Source organism: Durio zibethinus, chromosome 1 (assembly GCF_047325235.1).
Source record: "Durio zibethinus cultivar Kanyao isolate XHJ-2024 chromosome 1, ASM4732523v1, whole genome shotgun sequence".
NCBI classification, from domain to species: domain Eukaryota; kingdom Viridiplantae; phylum Streptophyta; class Magnoliopsida; order Malvales; family Malvaceae; genus Durio; species Durio zibethinus.
Window position 1 is genome coordinate 12,603,252 of NC_143162.1, and position 21,885 is coordinate 12,625,136.

General features: G+C 27.7%; 2 protein-coding genes across 2 annotated transcripts; both read right to left on the bottom strand.

Moving 5' to 3' along the window:
* Positions 1-5,854: 5,854 nt before the first annotated feature.
* LOC111311165 (putative oxidoreductase At4g09670) lies at positions 5,855-9,045 on the bottom strand. Its single transcript, XM_022910545.2, has 2 exons — positions 8,447-9,045; positions 5,855-6,675 (listed from the first exon to the last, which is right to left on the bottom strand). Exons 1-2 carry the CDS (start codon positions 9,035-9,037, stop codon positions 6,055-6,057), a joined length of 1,212 nt encoding a protein of 403 aa, XP_022766280.1. The 5' UTR covers positions 9,038-9,045; the 3' UTR covers positions 5,855-6,054.
* A 9,780-nt stretch (positions 9,046-18,825) lies between these two features.
* LOC149520360 (cleavage stimulating factor 64-like) lies at positions 18,826-21,308 on the bottom strand. The gene is made up of 2 exons (XM_089743967.1): positions 21,099-21,308; positions 18,826-19,232 (listed from the first exon to the last, which is right to left on the bottom strand). The coding sequence occupies exons 1-2, from the start codon at positions 21,306-21,308 to the stop codon at positions 19,146-19,148; spliced, it is 297 nt and encodes a 98-aa protein (XP_089600093.1). The 3' UTR covers positions 18,826-19,145.
* Between the last annotated feature and the right edge of the window lie 577 nt (positions 21,309-21,885).

The window sequence follows — 21,885 nt, forward strand, 5'->3', positions numbered from 1 at the left end:
AGTCCCGATCACTTGTTTTGATCTTCGCTTAGTCTAGATCATTTTATTTTTTCTGACTTGTGGTTCAATCTTAATCGCTCGATCTTGGCTCAATCCAAATCGCTCTTTAGACTTATGGCTCAGTTCCAATCATTTCTGCTTACTGATTTGATTTTTGTTTTTAGACCAGGCCAGAGTGGATGTCTAGGTCTTTGCATCATCTCTGTCTAACAGCGATGTACAAAGAGGGATAGTTGTAGACATTCATCTGTGTCCGAGGTCAATCGAACCGACTTTATTTTTGCTATTAGTATTATTATTATTTGTTATCATTTTTACTAGAATTATATTATATTATTATTATATTATAGTCTGTATGTTATTATATTATTGTTATTATTATTATTATATTACTATATTATTATTATATTATTGTTATTGTTGTTGTTGTTATTGTTATTATAATTATTATAATTAGTATAATTATTATTATTATTCTTATTATTATTATTATTATTATTTATTTTCTTTCTTTTTCTCCCTGATTTGCGATTGAACATGGAAACGAAATTTGGAATTCAATCCACATAGCCAATGGTTTTAATTCATAATCAGAGGATTTTTGGATTCAATTTGGCCTAAAATCATGCTTGAGCAGAATCAATTTCCAGGATTCAAGCCTGGATTGGTTCTGTCCGATCCCTAAAATCTATGTTAAGGATGCCTATAAGTTGAATACAAGACAATTGAACAAGACACTATTGATTTTTGGAACACGGGGAGGAATTGGTGAAAAATCTAGTTGTGCAACTCCAAAAGAAGGTTCTAGATAATAGAGTTCTAGGGTTTTGATTTTAAATTTTTTAGGAATTCTGGATTTGGTTTTGGATTTCTAGGGTTAAGATTAAAATTCTGAGACTTTTTTAAAAGGATCTAGAAAAATTGGGAAAAATCTTGGAATTTTTTAGATTTTTTTGGAAAAACTAGGTTTTTGGGATAAACTTTGAATTTTTTGGTTCAATTTTATGGTGAGGTTTGAATTTTCTAGAAACTGACGAAGATTTCCAATTTTCGATTGAATTTCTAGGTTATTCTAGAGAGAAGTCAAAGAATTTTTGGGTTAGAAAATGAGAGAGAAAATAGAGAGCTTTTAAGAAAAAAGAGGGAAGGTTGGCTTTTATAGCAACTCGAAACAATAGCGTTTTGAGAGTCCCAGATCTGTGCGTGACCGGTTGACCCGCATGCCAATCTGTGCTCTAATCAGATCGAAATGCAGGTTTTCTCTTTTTCATTTTATTTTTATTTTTTGATTTTATTTTTTTATTAGTTTTATAGTTTAAATTTTATTTATTTATTATTTTATTTTTAGTTTTTTATTTTACTAACTTTTATTATCTATTTTTTTTACTAAGCAATTTGTTATTTGTTAAATATTTTATAAATTTCTATTTTTATTTCAAAAAAAATAAAAAAAGTAATAAATAAATTTTTAAAAAAAGAAATCTTTTCAAATAAATTTTCATGAATTTAATTTTAAATAGAATCCACCAAACTATTGAGAAATTCTATAAATGAGTTTCAAGAAAATAAAATAATTTTTATCCTCCAAACTAATAGAGGATTGCTTCATAAATTAAGCCATACTAAACTATTGAGAGATTTAATGAACTTTTTCAAAAGAATAAATTTTATAAATATTTTTAAATAAAATCTCACCAAACTATTGGAAGATTTGCCTTAAAGTAAATGCTATCAAACTATTGGAGGACTTTACTAATTTTTTTGAATAAAATATATTAATAAGTCCAATGACGAAACCTCTTTAGAGTGGGGTATTAGTCTCGATGAATGCTCCTAAGGTGAGAGAATTATTTTAAATTACTACCAAATTATTAGGGTAATTTTAGGATTAATTTTTAATATTAAATATTTTGGTAAATTACAAATACATTTAAGGCTTGGATAATTTGGAATCAAACCGGTACCATCCAATGGATGGGCATTGTGAGGATGCTATAACTTTCTCATGTGTAATCGCACTTTCGAGCCTAAAATCTGAATTCGTAGATCAAAATCTACTATTTAAAGATACTTAAGTCCATCTAAAACTTATCTTTAAATGAGACAGATTCGATTAGGTGGCCAATCACACCTAAACAAAAAAGATTGGTGACAACTCCTCTAATCCATGTTAAGCGGTAGGTTTACAGATCTATACGTTATGATAATGTGTAAAGCAGTTTATCAATCAAAACAACATAAATAAATTACAAATAAAAAATCAAAACAAAATAATAACTAAAATGCAATTTATTTTTTTTTTAAAATTAAAATAAAGGAAATTAAATTAAATATCAACAAAAATCAATTAAATCCAAAACTTTCGATGGTACATGATTAAAATTTTTGGCCTGACTTTTAAAATGTCTCCAGTGGGATAGCCAAACTCTCATAACATATAGATTCAAAATTTCAATCATTAGATGTAAAAATTTTAAATCGTCAAAATACGAAGAGTCACCACCAATCTTTTTTTGTTTTAGGGTATGATTGGCCACCCAAAATTTTATTTTTTTAATAAAAAAATACAATTGATTTAAAGTTTATTAAAAAGATACTTTTGGTCTACAAAAATAGGATTAGGTTCAAAAGTCGTTACGTGTAGAGAATGATTAGTACCCCCATGGCACCCATAAAATTGGTACCAAGTAATCATGCGTTATCTATAGGTTTGGATAAAAATGGTTTAATTTTGAAAGTTAATAATAATTCCTTTCATTTTTTAGGAAGAAAATCAATTAAAAATCTATATTTAGGAATATTGTGAAAATTTTTAAATTAAAAAAAATATCTTATAATTCTTCAACATATAGGTAGAATTCAAAGGTAATCTTTTTCGTCCAAGATTCACCATAAATTCCTTTAAAAATCAAAATAAAACTCTCAGCAAATGATAATTGTTAATAGCTCTTCAACATCTAGATAGAGTATCAAAAATTATCTTCCTCAAAATGTTATTTCACTTTATTTCTTTGAAACCAATTGTTTAAAGAACTTATTATGCAGTAAAAATAAGGGATACTATAATTAACAATAAATATCTATAATTAAAACAAATATATATATATATGCATAATGAATGCAAACATTAATTTAAAAATGAGATATATACAAATGCTGATAAGACATGAATTTAGGAATTAGGTTCTTAAATATAAAGAGACCACTTGGACTCTCCAACCTCCGGACAGAGCTTGAATATGACTATTTATATTTAAGATACCATTTTATTTTTATTTTTTATTTAATTTTATTATTTTAAAATATGAAATTATATGAAAATTCTTAATAAAATAAAATTTTCTAAATACTTCATCATCTAGGCGACATTTGAGAATAGATTACTTCATGTGAAGTCTTTACACAAATCTTTAAACTTTATGGTGGTTTTAGGGTTTTAGGTAGACTTAAAGTTTTAAGGTTTTATTTAGGGTTTCAACTAGGGCTTTGGAGTTTTGTTTAAGGTTTAGGGTTTCATTAAAGGTTTTAGGTTCCACCTAAGGTTTAGGGTTTTATATAAGGTTTTGGGGCTTCATATAGAGTTAAGGGTTTCGAATTTCATTTAAGATTTATTTTTTTACTTAAGATTATTATGTATAAAATTTGTTCTAATAGCAAAGGATTTACCATCCCCTTCTAACCCCATGTAAACCTTACCATAAAAGTTTATTCGTGTATTTTCTCTACATTAAGACAATCAATATTATGATAGTAATTAAGATTGCAAGATTATATTTATTGAAAATATGAAAAAAAAATTACTTTTCAGAATTCTTTAGTTTCAATAAAGATAATGTATTATTCACATGTCAATATTAGAATTGTTACATGTTATTAAGAACGATATAGTAAAAGATTTTATTAGATAATTTTATATTCTTTTTAACAAAAAATAAAAATCATGCATTCTTTTAAGTCAACAAACCTATGAATCATACATTCCTTTTCAATATCATTTTTTTAAAATTTATTTTTCCTCTCAAAATATAAGAATTCACGAATCAAATGTTCCATAAATGTAACTTTTTTAACAAATGCTAAATAAACAAATATTGGTTTTTTAAAAAATTAATTACATGTGTTACCGGGTGTGAATATTTGATAAATTATAAAATTTATCGGACACATATATTCAAAAATTTTTAAAATTGAAATAAAAAAAGATAATTAAATAATTTTACTTAAAGATAATTTAACAAAAAAAAAAGGGAGAACATTTAATGGAGATGCAAATAAAAGCTCCCAAAAAAAAATGGTCAATGTGAGTTAATTTTTAAATATCCCCGTCAACTTTAATGTAAAATGAATTTAAACCTTTAATTTTTAATTTCATATAAATCAATCCGTCATCTTTTATTTTTCTTAAATATAACTTTAAACTATAAAAAAAATTCAATTGCATTAACAAGTTAATTGTCGTTATCTAACACGGCTGGATGTCACATATCATGATGACACATAAAAAAAAATGTACATATGTAAGGATAACGCGGTAGAAATGACCTAAAATTTCAACTACTAAATTATAGTAACGTGGCTTTGAAATATCCAATGAAAATTCTAACACATGATTAAAAAATCCACGTCAGTTTTTAATTTTGTTTTGAATTTTGGTATTTGGAAAAAATCCCAAAGAAAATTTTTTTAAATTAAAAAAAAAAAGTAAATGAGGAAAAGATTATATCTTTTACATAAATGAAAATTCTAAATTTTATTTTAAAACTTTATTTTTGAAAAAATTTAACAATTTTTTTTCTTAAATCATTTTTTAAATTAAAAAAAATACAATTTTGCAATATAAAATGCTAAAAATATTTAAAAAAAAAAAAGAGAGAGAAGTAAGTAAGGAGAAAGAGGAGAAGTCAGAGGCACATTTTGTTTATTATTAACAAGAAAATGATAGTCAACTCAAAAAAAAAAAAAATGGTAGGAGGAGGGAAAGGATAGAGGAGAGGAGGGGAGGGGGGAGGCTTGTCGATGTGGAATTTGGTCGTCGATCTGGATGAAAATGCCTATCGACGTCGAATTTGGTCAAAAATAAACCACTCCCTCTTTATAAAAATAAGAGTAAAGTCGGTAATCTCACTCTCGACCCGATCTTATGAGATCGATTTTTATTTTTGAAATTCGAGTTTTGAGTCGAGTTAGATAAAGTTAAGAAACAATCGAGATCGGGTCGGATTCGAATTTTAGGCAAACCTGACCCGACCCGATATTATATAAAAAATTATTTTTTAATTAATTAATTATTTTTTTATTTATATATATTTATATAATGATATTTTTAAATATTTATATTTAAGAAAATAATATTTATTAATTTCGGTTCGAATCTAATCGAATACTGTTTATATAGTATCGGATCGAGTCGGATTCAGGTTCGAATATGAAAAAGCAAAAAAAATTCAAGTAGAATCGGATTCAGATTTAATAACACATAAAATTAGACTGGGTTCGGGGCGAGCAAAACCCACTCCGAATCCGACCCGATGTCAACTTTAAATACGAGAGTTATTCAAATAAATTGGTGGAGTGAAATGGAAATCTTAAAATTTAATTACTTTAGAATTTTTCTTTATTTACTTATTACCTTCAAATTTTGTTTTTAAATTTGTTTTTGTTAATACTATTAAATTTATATTTCATCTTAATTCGTCTTCGATTGTTTAAATAGAAATAGATTTACACAATTTTAATACACAACAAATCTCCCTGGGAATGATATTAGCTTACACTTCATTACTTGTTAAGCATTATATTGCATGTTAGCCTTGATTAAATTTGAGAGAGAAAAAACAAGGAAGCTGCCGAAATCCACAAGAGCAACATGGCAGGTCATCCTCCGATTTCTTATTCAACCAAAATAAAAAAATTAAGTTTGGAGTAACCCACTGGACTGGATAGATGGAGTTCACATTTGATGCTAGAAAGAAAAGCACTGCACAACAGTCCCAAAACATGTCCACCCAAGAAAAACAGATTATGCATAAATAATTCTGCAAATGATGAAACACATTAACTCACAATTTCAACAGCCTCAAAACCTTTTTCAATGGATGCCTTGACCGCATCCAGAACCAATTGTGTCTTCCTGCTAATTGTCGGCCACTTTTTATCTGGCTGCGCACCATTTTTTTTAATATTTCCAACCAAGGCAGCAAACTCTCTCACCATGCACACTTCCTGGGGTAGATCTACGGTGACAATATGCTCACTTGGAAGTGGCACCCATCCTGTTACAAGTTCATTAAATCTAGGTTTTGCAGATGTAATATAAGCGGCCTCATGCTCCTGATAAGGAATGACGAAATCGGTGAGATGCAAAGTTCCACATGTTCCTATGGCACTGAGATTCATTGTCAAATTTGATAGGAAAGAGCAATGGAAGGTTGCAGTTTTGCCATCTTCCCATTGTAGTGAAGCCCCACAATCCAGTATTACCCCTGCTTCATTGAGAACAGGACTTCGCAAGGCTGTAACAGTCTTGGGTAGCTCATAGTCAGCTGCCCACAAGATTGACCGGACACCATACCAGCCAGCATCACCGAGAGCACCAAGAGCATCAAGATCTGGCATCACACGAATGTCATTCTTGAGAAAATTCGGATCAGCCAAAAATGTGAAGCAGCTGGATACCTGAGGAAGCCAAAGGTTATTAACCGATGCTGTCATTCTCTGTTAAAAATACATAGCTTAATCATTTTTTTTTTTTTTTCATATCAACTTAATCACAACCCTCAGCATACCATTTATATGGGAACAATCTTTTTACCGTCTTACCATAAAAGCATGGACTGCTGTGATAACATTCTGAACAAACTAAAGTTTATGAATAGACCAGAGGCACACACCTCACCCTCTCTCTCTCCGTCTCTCTTCTAAAAGCACCTGATATGGCATTTTACCAATATTTATGCCTCATTCTGGCATACTTTGTCGATGGATATCAATCTTTGGAGTAACATCAATAACAAAGGAGGGATTGAGATAATTAAATATATCACTGCAAGTTTATCTGAAACAGGCTTTTACCATGAACTACATCTTTCCACAGTCTAGCTCAGGTCCTGAATTATTCAAACCAAATCAAATTTATCAGTAAAAGTCTCACAAAAGAACCTGCTTTAATTTTTTTTTTCTAAACTTTTGAAACTATAGTGCACTTAAAGCTTCTTCTTTTTTTCTCATTTTGTTCGTTCTTTTATTTTTAAACTTTATTTTGAATTAAAAATAATTATTATTTAGATATAAAAATAATAAGTATCTTATAAATTATCATCAAATTAGTGTAAATATTTTATTTTCAATTTTTAAAAAATATACAATCAACTTATTTATTAAATAAAATAATTACATAATAAATAAAAATAGATATATAATTATAGAAAAAATATTTTATTAATATTCAATTATTTGTTAACTTTATAAATACCAAATATATTATAAAATTCATTATGTACCAATTTTAATTTAATATCCATAATGATCATTTTCTTTCACTATATTTCATGCATATGTTATTATTATATTCGTAACCAAATACATATCTTACCATTAATTTTAATTTTATTATTACAATACTTAAATTTACTGATACAATAATTAATCTCACTATCAATACTATTTTCAATCTCTCCGCCATTTTTATTTTAATTAATATAAACGTACATGTCACACCACACATTTTAATTAATATAAGTTCCTGGCTCCTCGCTCAATACACATGACACAATACACTTTTCTCAGTGAAGTGCAATCCTCCTATAGCATCTTACGTACATTAGTCTATACTCTATAGGTTCTAAATTTACAACTTAACCACTAACACAAGATTTGCCATGCCAATAAGTGAATCATGGTCCAACAAGGTTCTAGGTTCTGATTCATCAAGCACCAATATGCCACATGTTTTAACAATAAATAAGCCGTAAGCATCAGCTGAAAAGGTTCAGGAAAGCACTAGGTTCTGGAATCAGGATCAACAGGAACGCAGGATAACTCCCTCTCCCAAACACAGACAGTGAATATATTCCAGTCAAAGGTTTAGTGCACTAAATGCTCGAGTAAAGCAAGTTGCTAATTTCAAAAAGATAAATAATACTACTGCATACACAGATGCGAAATTTAAGAGGTTGACGCCATTCCATTGCCTAATTTTCAAAGATGAGGCATTACTAAAAGGTAACATCAAACTCTAGCTCAAAATAAAATTTATATAACAAAAAAAAAAAAAAATCAATCAGTAAGTTGGTCTCCAGTTCTGTTCCAACAATTACTTTTCCCATTTATTTCCTGCATAAAATAAGCTTTAACTTAAACCTTTCTCCGATCGGCTGGGAAGAAACTGGTAAGCTATATAACAAAAGAAAAACCTTGAAAATGAGCTGAAACCCAGTAAAATATTTACCGTTTTAAGCAGACCAAACCGCTCCTTATCGTTTAAAAACTCCTTCATTTTCTGGGTCCTGGGATGATGCACCCACATGGTCCCATCCATAATCTGAACCCCATTTTCTTCGCAAGCCTTTAAAATCTCATCAAACTCATCCACGTTCAATGCCACGGGCTTCTCCGTCAGCAGATGCTTCTTTTTCTGAACCGTCAATACAGCCCATTTGAGATGGAGGCTAGTGGGTAAGGGCAAATAAACGGCGTCGATGTCAGGGTCGTCTAAGAGGGACTCGTAGGAGCCGTAGATCTTGGCTTCAGGTGGGAACCCATTGGCCTTGGCGAAATTGGCAGCTTTCACGATGGAGCGGCTGGCGACGGCGGATAGAGAGGCGTTCGGAGCAAGTTGTATGGCCCGGGATACTTTGCGAGCTATCTCGGCGCAGCCAATGATTCCGAATCTGATTGGAGTGTCAGCCATAATTTCGTTGTGAGGAGAGAAAATGGATGAGATGATGGCAGTGTTTACGGGGTCGAAATTATCTACTTGGTTTCGTTCGGTAAGTGATAAAAACACTGTTTTTGGATAAGGGGACAGAATCACTGACATGAATCAAATGAATTTTATGTCGTGTCTGATGCAATAATGCTTTGAACTTTATTACGGTTCAGTTTATTCAGTAAAATAAATAAAAGTGCGATTTTATTTTTTTTTTGTTACCGAGTGTAGTAAAGAGTAAAGAACTAACATTAAAATCATCCCCTTTTGCCTCTGTTGCAACTCTTTAAAAATGATTTCAGAATTTGTTTCAAATCTTAACAATATTTTAGGATTTTATCTATTTGGTTTGTTGCACGAATCCCGACAATGATTACCCAATGAAAGTTATTGGGAGAACTTCAAATCAGAGCGGTAACTAGTGTTTGTTACCGTAAAACTATTTTTTTTAGATATTGAATTTTATGCGAAAATTTTTTTTTAATACGATAGATCCGAGTTTATTTATGAATATGGGCCGAAATTATTAATTTAAGATTGTTCTATAAATCATTTAGAGACTTAATTATAAACTTAAACAAAACTCATTTAAAGCCTATAAAAAAATTTATTTTAAAAGCTTATATAATATATAGATAGTTAAACTTATAATAAATAAAAAAAAAATGATCCATAAGGTTACTGTCAAACTCTTTTGCATGAAATTTATATATAAATTACCTTTCCACGTGTATATATGAAAATAAAGAATAAATGAAGCGATTAAATTTTAAAATCAACTCAGATCAAATTCAGTCAAACTTAATCAATAAAATTAAAATTAACCAAACAAAATCAAAATTATACAAAACTTAATCAAAATGAATAAAACTCAAATCAATTCTTAAAATTCATAATCGAATTGAAATCAATATGGTTAAATTTAAAATAGATGATTATTAAAACATTAAAAATGTTTATTACACTTGAAGAAGTACAAAATTACTAAAATATATTTTAGGAAAATTTTGTAATTTGACTTTCTTGAGATCGATTTTTTTTTATGAAACTTTGTAGATCTTAATTTTATAATATTTCATGATTTTTAGTCCTTTAAAATCTTAAAAATGAGCATGAAAATATTGATTTCTAAGAAAATGACCTAAATACCAAAAAACTTTGTACTAAAGGTAAAATGGTCTTTTCATTTGGTTTAGGGCTATAAAAATCCAACATTTACAATGAATAATGTAGACCAGTAGATCTCATATTGAATCTTGATCCAATGGGTAAAAATTGCTCTTTGAAATAAAAAATGGAGAACTTTGGCCTTTGGATGAGATTTGATCCAAAGGCCTATATTCAATCTTGCAAAAATATTTTAGTGACTTTCTTCTTTACAATAAAAACAGGGGCTCCTGAAAAAAAAAGAAGGTTTTTATGAGGAGAAGGCAAAAAAAAAAAGAGAAAAAGGGAGTTGAAAAGAAAAAAAAAAGAGTTGAAGAAAAAAAGAAGAGAAAAGAAATAGAAAAAAAAAAAAACAAGAAGAAAACGAATGACGGTAGGAAACCTATCGAAAGGAAAAAAAAAAAAAAAAACCTTGCTGCCATCTAAAGAAAAGGTAAAGCCATTACTTTTCTTACCTAGCTTATACTTATTTTTCATGTAAAGTTTAGAGTTCTCACGTTGTTTGCATAATCAACACTAATTGGAATAAGATAGATAGACATGTTGTTTTTAGAAAAAAGAAAAACTTGTATAAAAAACCTATAACTTTCGATGATAGACCATCTTTGCTTTCAAGTTTTCTAAACAATGTTTTCTAAAATAAATTTCCCTGATTTAACATGAAAAAGAATGGGAAGAAAGTTTTTAAGACTGAAGGTAATATTTCAAAACTAAAGAGAATAGTAATCCATCTAAGGAAGGTTTAGGGCTAGTTTATTTCTTATTTATTTTCTTGTTTGCTGTCCGAAAAGATCTGTTTGTAGAAGCTTAAGGTTTTGGTCTAAGTCTTGCACTTAGTTCATGCCGTTCATACAATGGGTTGATTAACTACTATTTTGAAATGAAACCAAAAATAAAAAAATAAAAAAAAATAAATAACCAAAGCTTGTTGCATGGGTTTGTCATTTGCAAGGTTTAGGGGTGAAAGTAAAAAAAAAAATTATCCTTTCTATTTATCATTTTCTTATTACTTTTAAGAAAATGAAACATAAGACAGTTTCAAAGGTTCCAAAAGTTTTTTAAAACATCAAAATCTCATCTTCGAGGTAGTTTTTAGTTTGATTCAAACTTATCATCTTCGAAGGGTTAATGCTGCAGTTTTGATTCATAAAAAAGGAAAAAAAAAAACATTTCTTTGCAAAGATGATGGCTTTTTTAAGCAAAAAAAAAAAAAAAGGAATATAAAATGGGTTTTCTTTCCATTTCTAGATTGTTACAGGTAGTCCAAGCGCAGAGATTTATAGATAGATCCTATTTGGTATATGTTGCTCTTTCTTTTTTCGCTTACGATACATGTATGCATAGGCCTAGAGTTCCTTCATTTGCATACTTGCTACCTTGCTTGTTAGGGGGAGCTTGTAGTTTTATCATTTTATATCTGTTATTCGATTTTCTGCACAACTCATTAACAAAAACCTCAAACTTTCCCTTTTACTAGTTTGTTGGTTTTACTCTTACTACATGCTCTTTTTTTTTTTGTTCAAAGGAATGGTTTGAAAGGGGTTTCAGTTCAAAAAGAAATGAACAACTAAAAAGGAGAAGGAAAAACTATTCTTCTTAGGATCAATTATGTTATTTTACTGCTCATGAAGGTTCAAAATTTTTTTAAGTGCTTGTTTTCTAGTTTTCCAGTTCTTTGTGTTGATAATGAAAGCTTCATGAAAGTATATGAGAACCCAAGATGCTGTAAAGATAACAAAAAAAAAAAAGAAAAGAGAAGTTTCAAATCTAGCTTTCGTCCTTTTCATCGCCTTGGAAGTTCACCTATTGAGTCCATTTTCTTCTAAGTTTGAGGTTGTAGAGAGTTCCCTTTTAAATCAAATCATGGGTCCAAAGACTTGGAAATTTTAAGAAATTTGCAAGTAATAATGACATCTAGGCGTTAGAAAGCTAATATATTGGTAGTTTTTCTTCTTTTTTGTAGTCTCTAATCCAAAATAGAATGAAAAGGTGACATAAATAGAATCTATGTCTAAAGGTTTTTTATTTTCTTTTTTTCTCTCTATTTCTTATTTATTAATATAGGATAGCTTTAAAGCATAGGAGTAGGGGCTGAATATATTTGTTCCGAATTAGTCCCATGCGTATTACATGCAGGCTTGCACTTATTTCTTTGATGTTATTCTAGTAACTAAGTTTGAACCTCACGCATTATAATTTCTTGGTTTAATGTTTTGTTTGTTAACTTCATGATTAATATTTTTATGTTATCATTTATATATATATATATATATGCAATTTTATACCCTATATATTCTAGCTTGATACAACAATAAAAAAGTAATAATAAATTTTATGCAAAAAAATATATATATAAAAAAAATTTAATTAATTTTTGGAAGTTATAAAAACGAATTTGCTTGAAAAGTCTACTTAAATATTAGAGATTTTTAGAAAAGTTCGTAAATTCTTAAAATTTTAACCCAAACCCTTAAACTCGTTTTAAAATTTTAAGGATTTGCATGAAAACTTTTTATGAAGTAATATATTCCCGAATGCTACGTAAATGTTGAAATATTTAGGAAATTTTATTTCATTAAGAATTTTCATACGTTTTTCACAACTTAAAAAAAAATGTTTGTTAAAATAACAAATATAAAAATAATAAAAATAATAGGACATGATTATAAATATAAAAAATCACACATAAACTCTATCTAGATGTTGGAGAGTCCAAATGGTCTCTTTATATTTGAAAACTCGATTCTTAAATTCATATTTTATCATCTATATATAACTTTTTTTTTTAGAATAATGTGTACATTCATAATTCATATATATGTTTGTTGATGTTTAATATTAATTATATATTTTTTTACTGCATAAAAAGTTTTTTTTTTTAAATTTTTAGCTTTGAACAAATAAAATTAAAATAGCATTCCGTGAAATATAATTGTTGATATTTTATCTAGATGTTGAAAAGTCATCAATTATTATCATCTATAAAAAATATTATTTTATTATTTTAGAAGGACTGTTATGATAAATCTTAAATGAAAAATCTATCTTTGAATTCTATTTTTATGTTGGATTTTTTCAAAGTATTTTTTTAATTTGAAGATTTTTATAATATGCCTAAATAAAGATATTTTAAAACTAATTTTATTTCTTAAAAACAAAAGAAATTATAATTAAATTTTATATAAAAAATTATTTTTATCCAGAATTACAAATAGAGCATCAATTTTGTGAAAGTTATGTGGGTATTAATTCTTCTTCACGCGTAATCAACTCTCGAACTCAATCTATTTTCATAAATTAAAATTATCTTTTTAATAAAGTTTTAAACCCCCTTTATTGTTTTATTAAAAAAAAAATTTAGATAATCAATCACATCTTAAAAAAAATTAATGATGACTCATTTTATTTTTTACTATTATTAAACTTTTATATTTAGCGATTGAGTCTCCGAACTAATATATTACTATGTGTTAAAGAAAGAAAAAGCAATTTTGTTTATTATTAACAAGAAAATTGCAATTTCCCTTAATCCTTGGTTTTTTTTATCTTTTCATCTGACAGACGACGACTTATTGCTCCAACACTAACAATGATAGCCAAATTTAGCTTTAAAAGGTCTGATTACACGCTTGCACGAACAATCCAAAGATTAAGATTTTGCTTGGTAGCAATCATGAAAATAAATGAAGGTGAAAATTTTATTAATTCATAATTTCTTTTTGTTTTAGAATTGAATATTAAATTAATAATTTTTTTATCATCATTCTTTATTATTATTTTTATTAAGCGAAATCTAAAATTTTATTTTTTAAATAGCCGATAAGATTAATTTTAATGAAATTAAAAATAACGGCAGATGTAAGATTAATTATTATAATTAATTATTATAATGATGAAATTAAAATTGATTGTAAGATATGTGTTTGAATTCAAAAATATCAATAACACTAAAGTGAATTGTTAAAAAAAAAAAAACTAGTAAAGACATTAATCTAGGAGTGTAATAGCAAATTATTTTTATATATACTTTAATGTTATTTAACATTTAAAATCTTGAAATTTTATTGAATTAAAATATTGCCACATATTAAATTATATTAAAATAATAATTATGATTTAAATTATTAAAAATTATTAAAAATATTTAATAACAAAAACATTATTATTAAAATAATAATTAAGATTTTCAATCATGTAAAAACTTAAATAAAATAAAATAAAATAATTTTAAAAAATATGAAAGGACAAAAGCTATTAAGCGATTGGCATGTTTTATCATTATAATGTAGAATAGAGGGCAAAAAAAAAAAAGAAATAGGAAGGGCATAAAGGAGAAAAGTGATGCGGTTGAAAGGAAGTAACTTCACTAGATCCTCAAGGGTCCAGTTGAAAAAATAGCTCCAAAACGGTGAATTAAATCCAACCACGCCGCACCATTATTCTCCAAATAGAAGCATTGCACGATTCGAGTTTATTTTCGCACCGCATTGACGCTACGACTTAATTCAAACGCAGCCTAAGGCTTGATTTGGATTCCACTAAAATATCATCGAAGTGAGAGTTGCACACTTTTTTTTTTTTTAATTCAAACTCATCATTTTGTTGTTTAGAATTTGGATACCATCGTTGAGACACGATTAGTGTCAACGAACCATCAAAACTTTTAGTTTCAATTAAAACTATTTAATTCAATAGCACATTTTTTAAAATTTTACTTTTATGATTTTTTTTTTTTGCCTTAAAATTATAAGTTGCATTTTTTTTGTTTATATTTTAGTTTTTTATTTAAAAATATAAAAATAATTTTATTAATTTAATATAATAAATATTTTATTATATAACAAATTAATAAATGAATTAATATTTGGCCAAAAATTAAATTAATTATAAATATTACAAATAACATTAAAATAATACATATCAAAATAATTTATCAATACACTTTTAAAATAAAATTTTTAATGATTTTTTTTATTCTCAACTTAATATCTCGTTAATTTTATATTTAAACACATATCTCATTATTATTTTTAATTTCATAATTATAATAATTAATTTTATATTTATTATTATTTTTAATTTTATCTAAATTAATTTATCATTTATTCAAATAAATCTTAAATTCGATGCTAGTAAGTCAAATCAAACCTTTGAAGACTAAAGGCCAGTTCGCTTACAATCGATCCCAAGACGGGGTGCCGATTCCATCCTTACAAGCGAATTGCACTCCTATTAGGGTGTCACGTTGGGGGCACAGTTGAAGCAATCAATAATGCCGTGGCCCCTTTCCTTCATTGGTAGAAATTGGTCAGTGGAAGAACAGCCATCAATTTTTTTTTTTTTTTTTTGTCCTTCATATTATATTACAAAGATAAAATTGTCCTTATAATTTTTTTTATTTTTATTTAAAAATTAAATAATTTTATTAATTTAATAGAATAAATAAATTTTATTACTTTTTATTACTATTTTTATTAATTTTTAATTATTTATTAACAAAATGATTATTTTATTTAAAAATAATTTAATAATTTTTAATAATTTTTTAATTTATAAATCTTAAATAATTTAAATTTTTCATTACATATAATTTTTTTAATATCCTTAATAATTTTTTTATTATAATTCATCACATTATCATCATTATTTTTACATTCAAATATATATTTCATCACTAATTTTAATTCTACTATTACAACAATCAATCATATCACTACAATAATTAATCTCTCCATCATAATTGTTTTTAATTTTATTGAAACCAATCACCTCATCCATTCAAATATATCATAATTTTGACACTATCAAATTTGATAAGGACCTCAAGTGGAAGATCTAGTCTAGTAGACTTCGGATTCAACGTCTCGTGCTTAGGTTTAATCTATTGAGATTAAGAGTGTTCGTAATTCAATTAAAATCAAATTAATCAATTAAATAAAATTAATTCAATTAATTAGTCACTTATTGAATTAATTTCAATTAATTATCAAAAATTATTATTAAAAAATTTAGTTTTTGATTAATTTGGTTTAATAATCAAATTAACCAAAATACAACAAAACTTTATATAAAATTAAAAATACATAAAATGAATCATTTTATTTTATAAGTTGTTAAAGTTTTTAACTTAACATTTTGATAATTAAATATTTCTTTAGATGATTTTATTTAATTTGTTTTAAATATGAATATGAAAATTTTAAAATTTAAAATACAATTTAATTTCAATAAATTTTATTATTCAATTAATAAAAAAATATAAACTAATAGAATTAAGTTCAATCGATTAATCTTTAAAATTAAATAATTTAATTAATAAAAAAATAAATTAATTTTATTAATTTAATTTGAGTAACTCAATTTAAAATTAATTCTCTAATTGAAGTTAATGCTATCCTGCGGAAGATAGCTACCTTTTATTTTGCCCTGTTAAGGCTGATGCTACCCCATGAAAGTAGTTCTCTCACAATCTCATTCTTATTTTTCTCTTTGGTAAAAACTTTTCTTTAGGAAGAAAAGCTAAAAAAAAAAAAAAAAAAACCTTGAAAATAAAGGCGAAATAGTATTTACAATATGCTGCTCGGTAGTTACCTAATTTTTATTTCCTTTTCACGTAATAAATGGAATTATTTATAGTACTCCATTGCCTATGTTTTTCATTCCCCAGACTTATATTTGGTTGGACTAAACTAAAACATTTCCTGTAATTGGAGGTGGCAGTCCTAAATTTGTCGTGATTGTTCAGCGATATTCAATTGAAAGACCTGCGAGATAATAGTAGTTACAGGATGTCGGAACTAATGCTTCGAGAGGCATTTTAAAACTCAGTATTTCATCAATAGATAATAGAATAAAAGTGAAGAGCGATTACATTAGCCTTTATGAAAACCATTTTATACCCTATACATAAGGTAATTTATGAACATAACAAAAAGCACTTGCCGTTATACTAATACGGCATGTGTGAATCATATCACTATAATATCAAAAAAAAAAAAAAAATATTGATTTTATTGATTTTATTTTTGGAGAGGATTCTTGCTAATACGACGGAAGAACATTGTTTATGATCTAGCATGTGTGAAGCTAGAAACTCCATTTAGGTTATCCAAATAAAGTTTAGTGTATACAAAATCAACATGATTTATTAAAAACAATAAAAATAAGTACATAAAAATCAAAATCTCAAAAGGAAATAGCCTTACTAGATGGCGGATAGCCTAATCTTTTAACATATGGATAATTTAAAAAATTAACATGTCATATAATTAATTTTACATTTAAATTTTAAATTTTTAATATTTTAATAATAAAATAAATTTAATTTCAATCGTTATAAAACACATTCAATTATTTTAATTAACATGTAAGGAAAGAATCTTTTAGGTTCTTAAATTTTTATTTATTTTTTTTTAATTATCGGTCAATTTATCTTTAGTATTTATGTTTTTACCGTATTAATTATTGTCAATCTCAACCCTATAAATCAGAGTGCCTTGGTATGCGAAATGAATGGATTACAAGCTCTTTCTGCTTTGCCTTGGTACACACTGCAAGTATCGAATTTTTTTTCCCTTTAATAATTCTATCTTTTCCATTCCTTCAAAGTAGAAAACATGAAACTTTAATGGGTATGGTTTGCTCTTTTGACGCGTTTACAATATTGAATAAACGTCACATGATTTGCATTTAATTAGTTTGATTTTATTTTATTTAAATTAAATATACTATTTTTTATATATTTTTTTTGGTTAAATAAAATTATTTTATAATTTTAATTGACTTACCTTTTACATATAAGTTTGATAAATATGCTTTGAACACATTGATCATTTATTATCATAATTTTAGCATTTAATAAAAAACAATTTATGTATTTATCAACCTAAAAAAACATATAAATCACATCATGTTACCTAAAAATTAACCGTTGGATGAATGTCCATAAATGATTAAAAAAACTGTAAAACTCTTTTATTTTTATACTGATATAACTGGAATTCCTCCTTTTAGTAAAATTTTCTAACAAATGGAAAGAGAAGATAATAAGGTCCAAAGGAAATATTTCAATATTATGAATTGAAAGAACAAGGGCAGGAATTTTTTTTATCTTACAAATATAATGATTTTGAATTTTAAGTGTATTACATGTATTCAAAAGTTCATGTGTTTTGAAATATAATATGTAGCAATTATTTTTTATTTCAATGTTTACACTAAAAATACGTCATATTGTATTAATTTATTTATTTTATTGTACCATTGTTTGATTAGTTTGAATTTTCCAAGGGCCTTATAAAAGTTAATTAAACTTTTGCTTCAAAAATTTTATAAAGTTAATTATACGTAGGCATTTTAAAGAAGCAGAATTTTTTTTTTAATATTACAAATGGATTTGCATTTCTAACATTTTTGTATTCTAAAAAAGAAAACATTTTGCAAAAAAAAAAAAAAAAAAAAAAAAAAATTATAGGTATCCTCAATGATAAGATATTATTAAGTTTGTTCATGTCATCGCCATGCATAACATGGACTTCAAAACTAGTGACAAGGAACTCCCAAAAAATGTCCTCAGATATCTCACCTTCCAATCCACGGCTGCCCTGCATTATCATCGCTACCATGCTTAAAATGACTTAGAATGACAACCAACACATACAAACAAGATAGCCTAATAATGAAAATGAAATTCACCATAACAAGTGACTCAAGACAATCACTGAAAGAGTAGATCAGACAAATTTCTTTTTCCTTCTTTTTCCTCTCGCTGATTCTTTCACGCGTTCTCATAACAAGCTTATAGATTTTACATTTGACGGCAATCATATTCTTCTGCCAAAATTCATAATTTTACAAGCATTGAGAAGTTGAATGCATCCACAGCAGGGTCCTCCTTCCAGTAAGTTAAAAAAAAAAAAAACAATGATGGAATACAACACTGTTGACAACAGTTTGCATTGGAAACCTTTTGGTATTTTAAGTCTGCCTGCTATGATGGCTGTATCTGACCTTGCCCAAGTGCCTGTTGAAGTTGAATGACCTGCTGGCGCTGTTAGGGTGGCGATGAGCTCAGCTTTTCTGGTGTAAGGTTTAGCACTTGCTGCAGTAAGACGGACTCCACATCAGGTGCGACCTGTGGCTGACAGAGAAACAATGGTGTGAGATCATGTGAAACCAAAAGTAGCATTGGTTGGCTCGACAGGAGTTACACGAATTATTATCAAATCAACCATATTGAACTATGAATTGCAAACAAAAAAAAAACAAATCATTCAAAATTTCGAGAACAAATGCCAAGTTTTTCTCCTACAGATACGCAAAGCATTACTGTCATATTTGGCAAACTGTTATGGTCAAAGATGCAATGACATAATTGGGACGGAGAATGGCTGACCTTGCACTTCCACTACGATCATATAAATGACCAGCACCATGATTATAATAACTTGGCTATAACAACATGTTCACACCAAACCTAATCATATACCATGACTGCCCCCCAATCAAATAGATTTGACAAGCACTTAAAGCACAAATTTTGATATTTATCACCACAGTATTTTTTTTCTGGCCAGAACCATACAAAGTAATTTCATGGAACATCTTTTGAACCACACTACCAGGGTCAGTACTTTCGGATCTTTGAGAATTAATGAACTAAGGATCAATTCAAATGTTCTTTAACATATCTATAATTTTTACATCTAAGGTTTGAATTTCCTGAGCAGAAACAAGAGAAATAATAATAATAATAACAATCAAACCAAAGATTCTCATCACCCTGTACCCGAAAATCTAAACCAAGAAAAATAAGATCAAATTATAATTTTGATTGTTTTATTTTTTACATAGTGACTCAACTATCATATTGATAGACTCACACTACCACTTCAAGAAATTTTCAAGTTCCAATAGACTAACTACTAATTTTTGACATTCCAAATAACTCAACCAAAGTTTATCTGACAAAGTCAACTATAGCAATCTTGTTTACAATATTAAAAATATTAGAATATATCTGTGATAAGCCATTTATGTGTACCATCAATCATATAGATACACCTTATAGTGAAAAAATATTGGAAAACCCTATTGTTTCAGTTCAACCATTGCTCACCCAACCTCCCACAGAAAGATATAGAGATGTTAACCAATGCCTGTCCTCATGAATATCTTACGTGAACCTATAACATTACTTCTTAAGGAAGACTGCAAGCATTTACAAGGTCCTCAACAGACCAAACTGTAAATCTTAAAATGTATATGAGGAAACAGATACGGACACAAATCTTAGGTCTCTCTTATTTGGACAATGATGAAAAGAAGACAAAGACAAGAAAAAGTGTTCCTCAACTTTTTTTTTTTTTTTGCTTAACCTACTTCTAGATCTCTAACAGTAGAGAGATTTAGAGTTAAAGGAGACCTGACGGATAAAATTTACTTTTGATAACCAGACAAAACAAACTAGATTCGCTGGTCTTAAATTGACAGTACTTCAAAAGCTCTACATTTGATAACAAGTTGAACATTTATATGCTTCATTTTCCCATCCATTAGACACAAACAAAACAGAACATGTTCAAGTCTTTGGAAATATGAGACCACAGAAAATAGTTTAACTTAGGACCACATCTAACTTACAACCCTAACCATTTTCATGAATATATGAAAGATGGATGTTCTCTTCTTAATCAAGATGTCTGGGACACATAATTTTTTATTTCACTGCTTCATGTTTATAATTCTGCAAATTGTCGAAATGATTAAATAGATATCAGTAAGGCAACACATACATCTAGCCTTGACAATGAACTAAATCAAGCAAAGATATCATTTAAGGAACTACATTTCTTTTGCATAAAACGTATCTAATCCCTGCCACTGAACCTACAAGAATGACCCTCTGCCATTGAGGATGAAGCAATAATGCAAAAAAAACAAGGAACTCACAATAAGGTAAATATGGTTGTAACCTTTTATACCTCTGATTATGATAATACATTACCTGAGAAATCTGATTTTCAGCATATTGCACCTCTTCTGCTCTAGGTAGTTGATTGACATGTGTTGAATCAACCCCAACTGTCTGTGATGTTCTGGATCCACTTACATTGGACATATTCAAACCCCCTTTTGAGGAAGAAGTGCTGCTTCGATCATCTAATTTCACCATTTTCAATGGCCGATTTATTGCTTCTAAAGGATAGGGGACCATGTTTGATTTCTCTGCAAAGCCTGGTGTTATTGAGGGACCAAGTTTTTATTTAGAAAAGGTTAAAACAAAATGCTAGGATATTAAAAGCGATAAAAACCAGTGTTTTATTAATTTGAAAAAGATACGGTCTGACTGCTATATACTGAATATCACAAGAGAGAGGACTGGTGTTTGTTTGGGGGAAAAAAAGAGGGCAAAGGAGGGGTAAAGATCCATAACTAGGTTCAACAAATAGGAAAGAGAAAATATGTTGTTCAAATGGAGACCACTTACCACCTTTCCAGGTATTGTTTGTCTGTGAGAAAAAGAGAGGGCTTCTTAATGCCCAACTTGAACTTAGTATCTCTCAGTGGGATTTGACTAATTAAATTTCAAAACAATGGAACTATCTAATTCTTCTTATTTTAAAAAATACTACAGTAAAAAATAAGAGATCTTATGAATCATGAGACTGTAGATTCTTCAAATATCAAATCCAATGATTTGATCATTTCTCTCAAGAGAACATAGCCTAAATATAAAGAAACAAATCAGAACTCAATCTAGAGATGCATAGTTCCAAGTAACATAAGCCAGT